Raw genomic sequence first — 16599 nt, 5'->3', positions numbered from 1 at the left:
CAATAAAACAGCTCAGGCGTTAATGTAGTCAGTATTGTTTGCATAAAGCATAATTCATTTAAATGTTTGGGAGCATAATTAGTGCACAATTGTATTTTTATAGTTTACTCTCCGATAGACAGCACTGCTATAAAATGTTTTCTGGTATGAGTCAGTGTATGCCTTCTACTGTATTAAAGATGAAAAAAAACAGGCTTCTAAATGTACATATTCGCTCTGGGTGATGTGTTGTGTGGAGATATAATATTCTAGACAAAAGCAATCTCCAGATTCTGAGTGATGGAGATGAGTTGGAAACATTGATAAGTGATTTGATAAGTAATCATCCGTGTCCATGGATACAGAACTAAATAAGGATAGGGGATGTAGTTCATCAAGGAGTAGTCTCACATGGCCATCCTTCCAAATCGTGTCACAGGCTTCCAAGGGTAGTGAATGAGGAATTAGGCGGCATATCATGAAAGCACTATACCTGTTCTAGGATGAAAATATAAAAACTCACATGTTCTCTTTATTTACCATATACAGCTAGATAGATGTACACCACTGGAGAATTTGGATAAAAGCACACACAATGCAGATGTATGTAGGAACTCATCACATACTTTAAAACGCTGAAACAAAGAAAATCTTGGATTACAAATCAATTTAAAAAAATAGATCCAAATTCAAAACTGTTCTAAATGCATATAGGTCACGTGTTGACGTCTGTGCCACATCAACTGTGGTAGCTAATAACCTTTGTTTTCTGTACACAGGGGACATTCTGTACAAAATATTACATCTACCATGTAGTAGCTATAACAAAATAAAAGTACATTATATGTACAATATTAGATGAGGCCAATTATCATACAGGGTGTATACCAAAAGACACGGGCAGAATCATTCTTTTCAAAATAAACAAAACCATACAGTGCCTTCGCACTGTAAGTATTCAGAACCCTTGACTTTTCCCACAGTTACATTAGCCTTATTCTAAAATGGACAGAGAGAAAAAACTACTGAGCAATCTACACAGAACCCCACAATGACAAGAGGGAAACTAGTATTTATTTTATTTTTTTTGCCAATTTATAAAAAAAAAAAACAGAAATACCTAATTTACATAAGTATTAAGACCCTTTGCTATGAGACTAAACATTGAGCTCAGGTGCATTCTGTTTCCATTTACCATCCTTGAGATGATTCTTCAACTTGGTTGGAGTCCACCTGTGGTAAATTCAATTGACTGGAAATGATTTGGAAAGGCACATACCTGTCTATATAAGGTCCCACAGTTGGCAGTGCATGTCCGAGCAAAAACCAAGCCATGAGGTCAAAGGAATTGTCCGTAGAGCGCCGAGACAGGAGTGTCGAGGCACAGATCTGGGGAAGGGTACCAAAACATTTCTGCAGCATTGAAGTTCCCCAAGAACACAGTGGCCTCCATTCTTAGAGGAAGTTTGGAACCACCAAGATTCTTCCTAGAGCTGGCCGCTCAGCGGTCTGGGGAGAAGGGCCTTGGTCAGGGATGTGACCAAGAACCCGATGGTCACTGACAGAGCTCCAGAGTTCCTCTGTGGAGATGGAAGAACCTTCCAGAAGGACAACAATCTCTGCAGAACTACACCAATTAGACCTTTATGGTAGAGTTGCCAGAAGAAAGCCACTCCTCAGTAAAAAGGCACGGCAGCCTGCTTGGAGTTTGCCATAAAGCAACTAAAGACTCTCAGACCATGACAAAGAAGATTCTCTGCTCTGATGAAACAAAGATCAACCTCTTTGGCCAGAATACCAAGCATCTGGAGGAAACCTGGCCCCATCCCTACATGGAAGCATGGTGGTGGTGGCATCATGCTGTGGGGATGTTTTTCAGTGGCAGGGACTGGGAGACTAGTCAGGATTGAGGCAAAGATGAACAGAGAAAAGTACAGCGAGACCATTGATGAAAACCTGTTCCAGTACACTCAGGACCTCAGACTCGGGCAAAGATTCTCATTTCAGCAGGACAACGACCCTAAGCACACAGACAAAACAATGCAGGAGTGGCTTCGGGACAAGTCTCAATGGCCTTGAGTGGCCCAACTAGAGCCTGGACTTGAACCCAATCAAACATCTCTGGGGAGACCTGAATATAGCTGTGCAGAGCTTGAGAGGATCTGCAGAGAGGAATGGGAGAACCTCCCCAAATACAGGTGTGCAAGGCTGGTAGCATCATACCCAAGGAGAGTGAAGGCTGTAATCACTGCCAAAGGTGCTTCAACAAAATGTAAATGTTCTAGATAAAAAAATATATAAAATACAAAATTTGCCCAAATTTCTAAAAAACTTTCTGCTTTGTCATTATGGGGTATTGTGAGTAGACTGATAAGGGGGAAAACAACTTAATACATTTTAGAATTAGGCTGTAACGTAACAAAATGTGGATAAAGTCAAGGGGTCTGAATACTTTCCAAATGCACTGTATGTAAAATATAGAGAGCGCCACAGAGGCTACAATATTAAAGCAATTTGATGAACAGTCACAAACAGAGTCCTCTCTGCTCTCAGGACACTGGGAACAGCCAGGAATCCATTCACATTCAGTCAACTGAAATTCCAATTCTCCTCTGTGAAGCAATGAGGAACATTTGTATTTCAGATTACTTCCTTAATTGACCCAAACCCTGGTGCCATCCAGTTTTGTTTGTGCCATCTATAAAAGCACTCTATACCTCCTTTTAGTAATTTTACAGCAAAATAGTTGGGGGGTGGCATACATTTATGGTGAATGATATTCTTTAAGACAAAGAAAATAATCTAGAAAGAGACAGTGAAACGTCATGATAGTAATATATTTACAATTTGCACATTCAATCTGAACAACAGAGTTTTTGCAGGCAATGAAAAAGACCCTGCACACATCCAGAAGTAGTGTCTCACACACACAGAGCTTCTCTACAGGGATAAAGCCAGAGTGCATGTCTGTCTGGGGACTCAAACAATGGTGCATCTTAAAATGGCACACTATTTCCTATATAGTGCACTTCTTTCGATCACGGTCCATAGGGGAATAAGGTGCCATTTGGGGGACATCCTAAATGGAACAGGGCGAGGGGTAATAAGATCAGGTTGAATAAGCATCATCCTTCTCTACACGTTTTTCCGTCAGGCACAGAGGAACTGACGTAACTAAACAGACCAGACAGCACTAATTATTAATTAATTTTGGATCTTGGGTTTTTATTCTTCAAGTTTTATCAGGAAGTGCTTCCATCTTAAGTCTTTGGGGCTTACCCACTCCTCTCTAGCTTGACCACAATCATTGATCTGCTTTGTAGATTAACAAAAACAACTTGTATGCGTTTTACACTAAACATGGCCCTAAATACTCTGTGGGTAGGTGTGAGTGTCATTGTGTTTCAACATGCATCTCTCTGGTCTGTTGTGAAGCTAATGCTAAATTGAACATGGTTCTGCATTCACATAACACTGCTATTCTACTCTCAGTTTAGCCGCTTGTACAATAAAGGCACTATGAAAGGAAAGGCTTGTGATTAATTTTGACTGACTACAGACAATGATCTTATGTGACTGAACTAGGCTACTTAGTTACCAAGGTATAAAAGCAACATCAGAAAGAGGGGTCTTGGTTATGTAGAGTAGAGAGCAGTGAGGAGCAGGTATTCCTCTGTGTGTAGCCCAGTACAGCTCCTCCCACACTACAGCTCAATGGGAGTCTGTAAACACTGAACTAGAACACAGACCTCAGCTTTCACAACACTAACATGACTTGGATGTCTTGAACAATACTGATTATGAATGAAGACATGAACAGACCGACAGGGAATGGGATTGACGTGTTCACATGGACAGTAAACTCCAATGGATCCAGAAAACAATTGATGTGCTGTGCCCTCAGTCTTAGAAAACCATTAACCATTGTTCGAACCAACCAAACACACTGCAACTTATTGCCTACAATATCATACAGCTAAGAAAGGGTGGATAAGTTTTTAAAAAAGCAAGAAAAAGCAAGCGTGAGGTTGGAACCAAACTAGGTCTGTACAGACCAGCTGATGTCCAGTGGACAGAATAACCCCCCTTTCACTAAGCCAAGCACATTTAGAGCCACAACTTTATTACGTCTCTTGGCGGTCCCCAATAATTCCCCTCCCATCAAATCAATCCTAGCAGAACACAAGAAAAAGATTACGCTTATGGCAATAGCAGCAGTAACTAGGCAACAAAGAATAAACATGAGAGAGAAGGACTGTGCTTTCCTCTCTATGCTGAGAGAGGAGACTAAACTGCTTCTTCCTTCGCCCATTACGTACAGTATGCATCTATAATACATGTCTGTCTGCCAATCCTATTGCCAGTGCACATGACATCTAGAATGAGGATGAGAGAAAAACAGAAAGAACCCAACAAATTAAAACAATAACAGAAGACCTGAGAAAAATGACCACAAGGGGACAGCACTGCTTTTACAAGAGAGAGGGAGGGCAACAATGTCATGTTTGGTGGTCATGCCATACAGTCCTGTGCCATTGACATCTCTGGGCAGGGCTGTAGCGAACTGGGGAACACTTCAGAGTTGGACTGGTGGAGTTGTTTGAGCTGCAGCTTCTTTCAGCCAGGCCATTCTGTTTTGTTCTATTCTGGTCTGGACCTTGTCTGTGCTGGACTGTTCTGGGCCCCCCGGGGCTGGTCTGTCTGTCAGTATGTGGTGTCTGACTGTGTATGTGCGACTGTCTGTACGTGTGTGTGTGTGAGAGAGACTGTCTGTACGTGTGTGTGTGTGTGTGCGACTGTCTGTACGTGTGTGTGTGCGACTGTCTGTACGTGTGTACGTCTGTGTGTGCGACTGTCTGTACGTGTGTGTGTGTGTGAGAGAGAGAGAGACTGTCTGTACGTGTGTGTGTGTGTGTGTGAGAGAGAGAGAGAGAGAGCCTGTCTGTACGTCTGTGCGTGTGACTGTCTGTACGTACGTGTGTGTGTGAGAGAGAGAGACTGTCTGTACGTGTTTGTTCGTGTACGTGCGTGTGTCTTTAGTGTCCGTCGTGTGGTGTGACCATATCATTGGCCCTCCGGTGCGTCTCCAGGGCCTTGACGGTGGAGATGTCCTGAGGCAGCTCAGACTTCCTCCTGACCAGCGGACGCTCCTTACGCTCGTTCCTCTGGAGCTTTCGGGGGAGAGGGAGAACAGTTATAGAACAGTCAAACCAAAATCTACAAAGTAATAAGGAATCGTGGAGATCATCCTATGTGGATGTATTCTCCAAATAGCATGTACGAGGTTGCGCTGGCTGTTAGCCTATTCAGCGCGGTGTCCAAGCAAGCTAGATCCTCCCGTCCCTGATTGTTATTAAGGCGCCTCTAATTTGCATAAACGTCAGACTCTTTAGTCACCGACAGTTGAGGTCTGCGTTCGGGGAAGTATCACGACTGTCCGTCCCAGAGACTGATGCTTTGTGGACGAGAGTTGCCCTTTAGGGAAAAGATGCATCACTTATTCTGCTGTTATATTGCACATGCAGTGACAGAGGAAAAAAAAAACTGGTTCTTTGTTAGTTGCAATTTCCCCAGACGGACGTAAATGTTTCACCATTAAGGATCCCAGCTCAGTAGCTAAACCACATTTAATTTATCACATGCTTCGAATACAAGAGGTGTAGGTAGACCTTACCGTGAAACGCTTACTTACAAGCCTTTAAATTTATTTCTTGAACCTCATTTGTTTAAGGAAAAAAAATGAAAAAAAAAAAAAATACATCAAATATATTTAAACTATATTTAAATTAAAGTTACAATAAAATAATAACGAACCTATATAAGTTAATGTCAGGAAGTACAGGATCCAGTTGCAGAGGGAGGTGTTTAGTCCCAGGGTCCTAAGCTTAGTGGTGAGCTTTGAGGGCACTATGGTGCATCCTTGTTTCTCGCTCCTTTGATAACGAATGACTTCCAATTGTTTGATTGCTAGAAGTAGTGCCTGGTCTTATGGAGGCATTAGACTGATCACACATCCTCTTCAAGAGATGGGGGAACAGTTACACCTCCAGAGTCCATCAACCTAAACAAACCTTCTCTAGTCCTTGATAGTCCTCAGTGCTGCTAGAATTCAAATTCAGCACGTTTAACTAGGTCTCAACTTGTATACCCAACTCAGCCCAATCCATCATGTCCTAGATATGTAGTAGTCCTGTATGAAGTGTACAGTATAGTATACATTACCGTCAGCTCTCCCCCTGCCTTAGAAATGTGAGCCTGCCTATAGATATGATTCTGTCGATAAGTACATCACTCACAGCCCTCTTCCCCGACCCTGTCCCTCTCCAACCTACATTACATCCCAAATGGCACCCTATTCCCTATGTAGTGCATTACTTTGTACCAGGGCCCATAGGGCTCTGTTGAAAGTAGCGCACTATATAGGGGATATGGTGCCATTTATGACAGCCTGGGCAGTAGGCAAGGAGAGGGCTGTGAATGGCGTACTTCTACACCTACCCATGCTGCACTACTCCTGTTCCTACACGTCTGACTCCACCCCTCTTAACCCTTAGCCTACAATTTCTGCACCCCAGCGGGAATCTAATGAACATAATAATAGAAAATCCCCATCAACATCTGACTGTTGAAGCTAGAGATGTTTTTGCATGGGCAGCGTCTCAAAACACCACATCCACCGATATCACCCTCTACCTTCAGGGGCCTTTAAATTACACACAAATAGCTACATGATACTTGGTATGACCATCTTAAACAATTCCATAATGTTAGCTTAGAACACCCACCACCACCCCACCCAGGCTTAAAACTGCAACAAGGTGTGACAGGAAGCACCAGATTCTGATGCTACATTTCAAACAGCTCGGGAGACTGTGCTCTGAACCTTCACACGAACAGTCTAATTCAATGCACTGACTGCATGGAGGACGTCAGAGGAATTGCACGCTAGCCCGCCGGCCCCACCAACACACAGTACCTGTGTGGCTTCTTCCGCTATGGTCTTCTTCAAGATGTTAACATCCTCCATCATAGGTCCGTCTGTCTCCATAGGACTACCCAGGTCTGACGGGTCCACGTACACCAGGAACTAAACACACCGACAGAGAGAGGAGGGTAGGATTATAATGAGACAACAGGAAGTAAACCCAGCGGAGAGGTGAGGAACGCCCAGAACCAAAAATAATGATATAGACCTTTTTAGATCATTTGGTCAAATCCATGAGTCAGATGATTTCTGGTTGTTGAGTTCTGAGCCATAGAATACACCTGCGTATCTGGTGCTGCCTGGGCTGTTCTGTGGTGGAGGAATAGTAGCAAAACTACTGGCTCAGGTGGTAGAGCATGGTGCTTGTAACACCAGGGTTGTGGGTTTGATTCCTACAGGGGACCAGTGTGTGTGTGTGTGTGTGTGTGTTATATATATATATATATATATATACACACACACACACACACACACACACACACATCTATATATAGTGGGGAGAACAAGCATTTGATAACCTGCAAAATCGGCAGTGTTTCCTACTTACAAGGAATGTAGAGGTCTGTAATTTTTATCATAGGTACACTTCAACTGTGAGACGGAATCTAAAAAAAAATCCAGAAAATCACATTGTATGATTTTTAAGTAATTAATTTGCATTTTATTGCATGACAAGTACTTGATCACCTACCAACCAGTAAGAATTCCAGCTCTCACTGACCTGTTAGTTTTTCTTTAAGAAGCCCTCCTGTTCTCCACTCATTACCTGTATTAACTGCACCTGTTTGAACTCGTGACCTGTATAAAAGACACCTGTCCACACACAATCAAACAGACTCCAACCTCTCCCCAATGGCCAAGACCAGAGAGCTGTGTAAGGACATCAGGGATAAAATTGTAGACCTGCACAAGGCTGGGATGGGCTACAGGACAATAGGCAAGCAGCTTGGTGAGAAGGCAACAACTGTTGGCGCAATTATTAGAAAATGAAAGAATGAATGATGACGGTCAATCACCCTTGGTCTGGGGCTCCATGCAAGATCTCACTCAGTGGGCATCAATGATCATGAGGGATCAGCCCAGAACTACACGGCAGGACCCGGTCAATGACCTGAAGAGAGCTGGGACCACAGTCTCAAAGAAAACCATTAGTAACACACTACACCGTCATGGATTAAAATCCTGCAGCGCACGCAAGGTCCCCCTGCTCAAGCCAGTGCATGTCCAGGCTCGTCTGAAGTTTGCCAATTACCATCTGAATGATCCAGAGGAGGAATGGGAGAAGGTCATGTGGTCTGATGAGACAAAAATAGAGCTTTTTGGTCTAAACTCCCCTCGCCGTGTTTGGAGGAAGAAGAAGGATAAGTACAACCCCAAGAACACCATCCCAACTGTGAAGCATGGAGGTGGAAACATCATTCTTTGGGGGTGCTTTTCTGCAAAGGGGACAGGACGACTGCACCACATTGAGGGGAGGATGGATGGGGCCATGTATCGCGAGATCTTGGCCAACAACCTCCTTCCCTCAGTAAGAGCATTGATGATGGGTCGTGGCTGGGTCCTCCATCAAAACAACGACCCGAAACACACAGCCAGGGCAACTAAGGAGTGGCTCCGTAAGAAGCATCTCAAGGTCCTGGAGTGGCCTAGCCAGTGTCCAGACCTGAACCCAATAGAACATCTTTGGAGGGAGCTGAAAGTCTGTATTGCCCAGCGACAGCCCCGAAACCTGAAGGATTTGGAGAAGGTTTGTATGGAGGAGTGGGCCAAAATCCCTGCTGCAGTGTGTGCAAATCTGGTCAAGAACTACAGGAAACATATGATCTCTGTAATTGCAAACGAAGGTTTCTGTACCAAATATTAAGTTCTGCTTTTCTGATGTATCAAATACTTATGTCATGCAATAAAATGCTAATTAATTGTGATTTTCTGGATTTTTGTTTTAGATTCCGTCTCTCACAATTGAAGTGTACCTATGATAAAAATTACAGACCTCTACATGCTTTGTAAGTAGGAAAACCTGCAAAATCGGCAGTGTATTAAATACTTGTTCTCCCCACAGAATGTATGTATGTATGTATGTATGTATGTATGCATGCATGCATGTATGCACTCACTACTGTTAGTCGCTCTGGATAAAAGCATCTACTAAATGACTAAAATGTCAAATGCTTGAGAGAGCAAGAGACAACGGGGCTGGATTAAAACACACGAGGAAAGATGCTTAGAGCTCACCTGAGGGTTGGACTTGGCCAGATTTTCAATCTTCACCCACGCCTCTTCTCTCTCTTTCCACTTGGCCTTCTCTCTTCACACACACCAGGTTTAGGGAGACAGTGGAACAGAGATCAGACGACAACGGGGGAACAGATCAGACAATGACGGGATTAGGGAGACAGGGGAACAGACATCACAACGACAGGTTTAGAGAGACGGGAACAAAGATCAGACGACAGCGGAACAGTCATTTCAAGATGAAATCTGCTAAGTGGAGACAGACGTAGAATGAAACTATGTGGGTGGATGTTGCGAATGAACAGTTATGACAAAGGTTTTATTCAGTGTGTGTGTGTGTGTTTAGAGGTAAAGTAGTCTTACTTGTTCTTCTCTGTTCTGAACTGCTGTGTGCAGTCATCAAACAGCTTCTGGTTCATCTCCATGAAGAGCTTCAGGGCGTTGTATATCAGACCGTGGATCGTCCTGCACACACACATTAACCATACATATGGAACGATGTTTACTTCTCTTTCACAGGGCAGCAGCAGAGACGGAGAAAGAGTCTGCTCCATAGTGGTAGGTTAGCAGAGTGGCTCACTTGTTCCAGTGGGTCTTGGAGTTGAGGTAGAGCGAGGGGAACATGATAGGGAGGATCCTGGCAGCATTGTCACTGATCAAACTCATGATGTACTCATTGTTCCAGTAGTACAGCGCTCTCTCTGCCACCTGATACACACACAGAGAGAGGGATGCCTGGTAAGGCCACACCATAGCACAGATAACCACACACAAGCCTGGACATGCGCAACACACGCATATGCACAACACACACTGCATGAGTTCCACCAGATCAACAACACACCTGGAAGTGAGGGCTGGACACACACTTGGCCAGCTGTCTGAAGAGAGGCTCCATGACCTTGACGAACTCAGAGGGTTCGATGACGTCCAGGATTTCCTCCAGCTCATTGAGGAACATCACCTCCTTTGGACTGTGTGTCTTCGGCCAGTACTTCAACAGAGCCATCACCGTCTACAAGATTAGTCATACATTAATACTGAACTAACCAGTCCCTTTGTAAGTAGGAAAAGAGCTGAGGGTCTAACTAACCAGTCCCTCCCATGGAGCTGTGGGTCTAACTAACTAGTCACACAGAGCTGTGTGTTTTGGCCAGTACTTTAACAGAGCCATCACTGTCTATGGAGAAGATTCACACATTCACACTAAGCCAGCATTAGAGCAAAGTACTAACCTCACGCATTCCATGGGGGAATGGTGATTCTTGCCCAGCGAACAGCAAGATGTCTTACCGGTTCTGTGAGAGTGCTGTCCTTCTCTAGAAACTGCACCACGCAATAAGCCAGCTAGAAAAGACAGAAACAAAAAAGCAGATTAACTACAACCATCATGTCGACACCGCTTAATACAACTAATAAACGCTTATTACAACCTAACACACATATAGGCCTAATCAAAAGGTTTATTGTATTGCAGGCCTAAGGCTTTAACTGCACGGTCATTAACAGTAACGTGTTTGAAACCAAAGGTAGTTAGGGATAGCTACCTGTGGGTGATAGACACTAAGGGACTTGACTTTGTGTAAAGGCAGCAACACTTTCAACAGGAAAATCTTGTGCTCCTCTTTCAACGGTAAGGCAAAGCCATTGATTATGCTGCAAACAGAAGGATTTGAAGGTTGTGATCAGCAATGTAATACTTCTGATCAACACAAAACAATATAGGCACAAAAACGATTAAAGAACCACATACCTTCCTAATATTTCCAATAACTCTGCTATTCCGTTATGACGTTCTGTTTCATAAATGAACCTGGAAAGAAATGACCATGTCAAAGCAGAACAGAGCGGTTCAATAAATGGTCATTTAAACATTGGCATTCGCCATGTTGTGTCTCCCCGTTCAAAGGCCCTTAAATCTTTGGTCTTGCCCATTGAATGTCTCAACTGTCTCAAGGCTTAAACATCCTTCTTTAACCTGTCTCCTCCCCTTCATCTACACGGATTGAAATGGATTTAACAGGCGACATCAATAAGGGATCGTACTGTAGCTTTCACCTGGAATCACCTGATCGGTCTGTCATGGAAAGAGCAGGTGTTCTTAATGTTTTGTACACTCAGTGTATGACAATACAATTTCATAGTACAGTATGACCATTTACTCACTTATAGAATATGTTATTGATCTGTTTCCTGATATACGCTCTCAGGCCCAGGAACTTTCCGTAGATGCGATGCAGAGTGGTCTTTAGAAAGTCCCTTTCCCTAGGGTCTTCACTGTCAAACAGGTCTAATAGCTGTGGAGACAATGCGGCAGGTGACCTTAGATCACATGTACTTTCACACAATCTCACATCCTGTTTATTTACTTCCAGTGAGAAAGGTCCAGTGCTTAGCTACCTGCATTACAAATTTCTGGTCGATATACTTCTTGGCCACATTTGGTTGAAAGTCTGGAGACTCCAGAAACCGGAGGAAGAACTCGTAGACGAGCTGGAGAAAGAGCAGAGGTGTACACATGAGTGGTATGTAACGGTGCGCATGTTCATTTGCTTGTTTGTGTGACTGTGTGCGGTGCGCACGACCGTGGAGTGTGCGGTGCGCGCAACTGCAAGTGTGTTGCGACACCGTGCGGTACGTGGTGTGCTTGGCTGTGCGGTATGCGGTGCATGACTGTGCGGTATGCGTGACTGTGCGTGTTTACCTGGAGGTGTGGCCACGCGGCCTCTAGAGTGGGCTCATCCTCCTCTGGGTCAAACTCAGCCCCTGTGGGGTTGGATGATGGAGGCAATGTCCTGAACATGTTCACTGCAAACTGAAGGACAGACAGGCAGGTCACGACACAGCACTTCATATTATTACCATAAGGGCTATTGGAAGAACTATCCTAAGCATGTGTCAATGGTTAGCCAACTCCAGCACTTTGGAAACTGACATTTTGGGTGTCTCAAAATGAATACTACCATGCTCTGCTCACACGTCGGAGAAAACATTTCGAAGTATGCATCGCTGAAAGCTGTATACACAGAAATATGACGCAACCACATAAAAAAAGCAAAAATGATTGAAATCAATGGAAGCCATTATTTTGGGCTGAAGAGAAGAAATAAACTGACTTGAGAATGAACTGTTGCCCGTTCACATCTCTTATGTTGCCGGACTACAATATTTTATCTTGATATGTTAATAAATACAGTGTTCATTTTGGCATGTTTACCTGCCTACAATACTATGGGGTTGCACAATGGGTAAGTCAATAGGTCTAACGGGCCACAAACAATTGGAAACTAACTAGCCACGAAGAATTGACAGCTCGTCATCTAGATTGCATAACATCGGTTATCAGTCATTTTTGCCTTTTAAACTAGCTGGCTAGCTAGACTATTACGATTCACATATTCACAGCTGATCATTCCAAAGTTACGTTTATGTAGTCTTGTGTCGTCTGTATTGCCATTAGACTGGCTGGCTGGCTGCAGATCGAGTCTTATAGGCAGTAATGCGTTACAGGGCAAAGTTGTGCTGAGGTGACTGAGGCACGAACAGCTCGTCTCCCGACTCGTGTAAGTATTTGTAGCGTAGCTAGTAACAGATTATATTAATGTTTTCACCGTTTTCACGGAGTACTTGCAGGCTGTGTCGTAGCCCATGCAACCATGGTGAGTGCTAACTTAGCTAGCCCGCTAACTTGGTCAGCTTTCTAACCATGGTTCATGAGGGTTAACAACCTATGGTTACAGCACTAGCAAGTTACCTTTTACTAGTAAACAAGTATGGTCATTGTCTAGGCTAATATTTTATGTTAATGATAGTAAGTTGCAAGCTAATGCATAAAGTTAAGACAAGTGGTCTCTTGCTGAAGTTAGCTAGCTTGTTACTTTCGTTAAATGTCAGTTAGTGTTTTCACGACACCAACATTTTACTAACGAGCCCAAAGCATCACAATCACAATTGAGGATGTGCTACACCAAAAACCTGGCAGTGATACTCAATATATTATATGAATATATTCATATAGCTATGCTATTTCTACTTGCACATCTATCACTCCGGTGTTAATTTGCTAAATTATAATTACTTGCTACTATGGCCTATTTATTGCCTTACCTCACTCCATTTGCACACACTGTATATATACACTTTTTTTCTATTGTGTTATTGACTATATTTTGTTTATTCCATGTGTAACTTGTTTGTGTCGCACTGCTTTGCTTTATCTTGGCCAGGTCGCAGTTGTAAATGAGAACTTGTTCTGAACTAGCCAACCTAGTTAAATAAAAAAAATATTTAACTTCTACTCAATACAACACGTATTGATTTATCTAGACACTTCTACTCAATACAACACGTATTGATTTATCTAGACACTTCTACTCAATACAACACGTATTGAATTTTTCACACTGTATAAGGCAGTACAGGGAGAACACTGCATGAAACCCTCCCTCTTCAGTAAACAGACCCACACGCTCTCCCTCGGTCTCAAAAACACTCCCAAACATACTGCTGTCAACTTTAAAAACCTTATGCACCAAACAGAATTTAAGGAGCACCAGTAAGAGACATTTTAGGCTTCCAATAGGCCAATATGATTCAAAAAGGGTAGGATTCATTTCTCATGAGTAGCAAAGCAGACCCTTTCTTCCTGTGCCAATCAAATTTGCCTAGACCTACTGTCAAGTTAGGTTGTTAGCTAGGAAACATGACTGAACATTGTTATCAAACCGATAGAGACACGGGATTTGTTTCAAACAGCCAGCGACATGGTTTGTGAAATTATGTTTTTAGAAAGGGGAGCTCCGGTAAAATTGTTCCTTTTTTTTTAACCGTTTGAGCTAGAGACAAGCCATTTTCTTTGCTGTAAGCTGCAAGCATGCCTTTTGCAAAGCTGTGCCCTATTTGTCCTCTCTAGCACTCACAGGCTGTGTGACAGCAAACTTGCAAAGTCTACTCAGACTGGCTTGTGCTCTTGGTTATACAAGGGGTGAAATTATACAATGTATCAACTTCGCTTGCTCTGCAAGCTGTTCCAATGTATCAGAAGACTGCGTTCCCACTCGCCATCACATCCCCACTCGCCATCACATCCCCACTCGCCATCACATCCCCACTCGCCATCACATCCCCACTCGCCATCACATCCCCACTCGCCATCACATCCCCACTCGCCATCACGGCTATATATTTTGTTTTATTGATGGAGGACTAAATGCCGCAGGAAGATCAGACAAGAGATGCAGGTGAGTGATGGCTGGAAGGGGATCCAGCTGCCGGCTGGCTGTGTACAGCTGCCACATGTGATAGGCGCATGAATGTGAGGCGGACATTGTTGGACTGGCGCAAACAAGAGTCTAGATAATGTTGCTTAAACTCAACTGAATTTCTAAACAAAACGGACTATTAAGATTCCATAAACAGGAGTCAGCGGGTTCTTTAAAATTGGTAGGGACAACCAAAAACATGGTAGTATCTTATGAAACAGTACTACGGTATTCTAAAATGTTGGTATCATAAGTACCATGAGGTTTTGGTACCATGATATTACCCTGGTACCGGTATACCATGCAACACTAGTCTATGTAGATAATTTGCTTTACTGACAATATTGCAATGTAAAACCGAATCAGACGTTTAAATCTACAAATGTTTGACGTATAACGGCTGAGAGTAGTCGTGATCCAGGAAAGTCAAGCATAGATGAGCAGCCGACATGACTCAATTTACTCTAAAAAAGGTCAAAAGTAATGAAATAGCACGGGACTGCCTAGTGCCTCAAAATGTACGGACTGAGGATGGGGGTGTGGAGCAGGGTAGAAGGCATATTAAGAAACACCCTTTGTTTCATGTGTATTGTGAATACAACTAAATATAAGAGAACAGTACAGATGTCCAGCCGACCTCTTCACCCATCAGGCTGCATCTTCTTGATCATTTACATATTCATAAATTAAAAACCTTTTCAATCAACACAGCCACAGACCAGTAGAACCAGAGAGAGGAGGATGTCAGGACCTTTAAGATTACATTTATCAGACCCCCCCCACCCCCCTCAATGAGAAGCAGACATTTTTTGTTTTAACCAGCCGAAGCTTAAGCTACTCTTTTTGTTCACCTCTCCAAGCCAGCAGCATACCACCCTACATTCCAATGTGTGCTTGCCTCTGAAGCTAAGCAGGGTCGGTCCTGGTTGGTCCCTGGATGGGAGACCAGGTGCTGCTGGAAGTGTTGGCAGACCAGTAGGGGGCACTCTTCCCTGGTCTAAGGAGATCCCAATGCCCCAGGGCATTGAAGGGTACATAGGATGCAGTCTTTCGGATGGGACGTTAAATGACTCTGGTCATAAGAAAATCCCATGGCACTTATCATAAGAGTAGGTGTGTTAACCCCAGTGATAAGGCAAAATTCCCAAACTGGCCCCATTTCATCATCCACCTGATAGTTCATGTGTGGTGAGCGTTCTGGCACAAAATGGTTGCCGTGAGTGCCACACGGTGGTGGATGAGGCGAGTTTCTCTCCTTAAAGCGCTTTGAGTACCTCAGTTTGTAGAAAAGCGCTATATAATTCCCATTCATTCTCACCTTTCAGATGACGACCCCCCCACCCCCAGCAGGTTGAGTTAAAATGCACTCGACTGAATTATCAATGTAACATTTGTTTTGGGGCGCTGTAACAATAATGCACTTATCAATTGGGCGCCCCCGCAAAGAGTCACCCATCGTGGTCTATCTAACCATAAAGAACACACCCTTTAGAGTCCGCCTCGTCCACACTTTGATGTTAAAAGCATTGAACACATCAAAGTGAAAGACTCAGGAAGGGGAGAACTAAAGTAAACCAAGAGTATATTCTTATGCTGATTTGGCAGGGGCATTGCATTTTCTGCTGCACTGATCAAATAGAGGCAGGATCAGGAGAATGAAGGGACATTTGCACCTTGATCATCCTTGGTTTCTTGCTTTGATAAACATCAAAGCCTGTTTTAATTCAGACCTGGCTGGCTGGCCGGCAGGCAGGCAGCACCACGACACATCACATCCCCAGCCATGTATATCTATAACAGAGGTAGGTAAGCCCATGATGACGAAACCACAAAGGATGAGTTCAGATTTTCACACCAATCTGATTTCAGTCATATGTGGCGTAACACAGATATTGAGCCCACAGTGCTAGCCCTTGGCCGATGTCTAGCTAGGTAGACAATAGGCCTACTGCTAGCTGTACTATAGAATAACAAAGTCAGCCCCGCCTCTGACTCTGGGTAACAGATTCAAGTTCGGTGAGTGTAAAGCAGTTTCCACTCTGCAATGTCCTGGTTTCACAGAGTTCACCTGGAAGGGAATGGGACGCACCTATGCCTCAGGAACTAGAAAAGAAAACATCTAGCCTAACTAGAACTGAA

The 16599-nt window shown here is 43.6% G+C and overlaps 1 protein-coding gene across 3 annotated transcripts in view; it reads right to left on the bottom strand.

Moving 5' to 3' along the window:
* Positions 1 to 478: 478 nt before the first annotated feature.
* The window catches only part of ppp2r5cb (protein phosphatase 2, regulatory subunit B', gamma b), a 40466-nt gene continuing 24345 nt past the window's right edge, over positions 479 to 16599 (bottom strand). For all 3 annotated transcript variants that reach the window (XM_021600920.3, XM_021600919.3, XM_021600921.3), the window contains 12 exons: positions 11904 to 12014; positions 11600 to 11692; positions 11366 to 11496; positions 10953 to 11012; positions 10747 to 10855; positions 10493 to 10546; positions 10044 to 10214; positions 9780 to 9907; positions 9563 to 9664; positions 9200 to 9272; positions 6956 to 7066; positions 479 to 5150 (listed from right to left, as the gene is read on the bottom strand). In XM_021600920.3, the coding sequence (XP_021456595.2) occupies positions 5016 to 5150; positions 6956 to 7066; positions 9200 to 9272; positions 9563 to 9664; positions 9780 to 9907; positions 10044 to 10214; positions 10493 to 10546; positions 10747 to 10855; positions 10953 to 11012; positions 11366 to 11496; positions 11600 to 11692; positions 11904 to 12014 (1278 nt within the window). In that variant the 3' untranslated portion in view covers positions 479 to 5015. The remainder of the gene's footprint in view (positions 5151 to 6955; positions 7067 to 9199; positions 9273 to 9562; positions 9665 to 9779; positions 9908 to 10043; positions 10215 to 10492; positions 10547 to 10746; positions 10856 to 10952; positions 11013 to 11365; positions 11497 to 11599; positions 11693 to 11903; positions 12015 to 16599) is intronic.

The sequence above is a fragment of the Oncorhynchus mykiss genome, chromosome 4 (assembly GCF_057628025.1).
Source record: "Oncorhynchus mykiss isolate SJ-2025 chromosome 4, ASM5762802v1, whole genome shotgun sequence".
Classification (NCBI taxonomy): domain Eukaryota; kingdom Metazoa; phylum Chordata; class Actinopteri; order Salmoniformes; family Salmonidae; genus Oncorhynchus; species Oncorhynchus mykiss.
The sequence above is the reverse complement of the archived record's forward strand: the minus strand, read 5'-3'. Positions and strand labels throughout refer to the sequence as shown.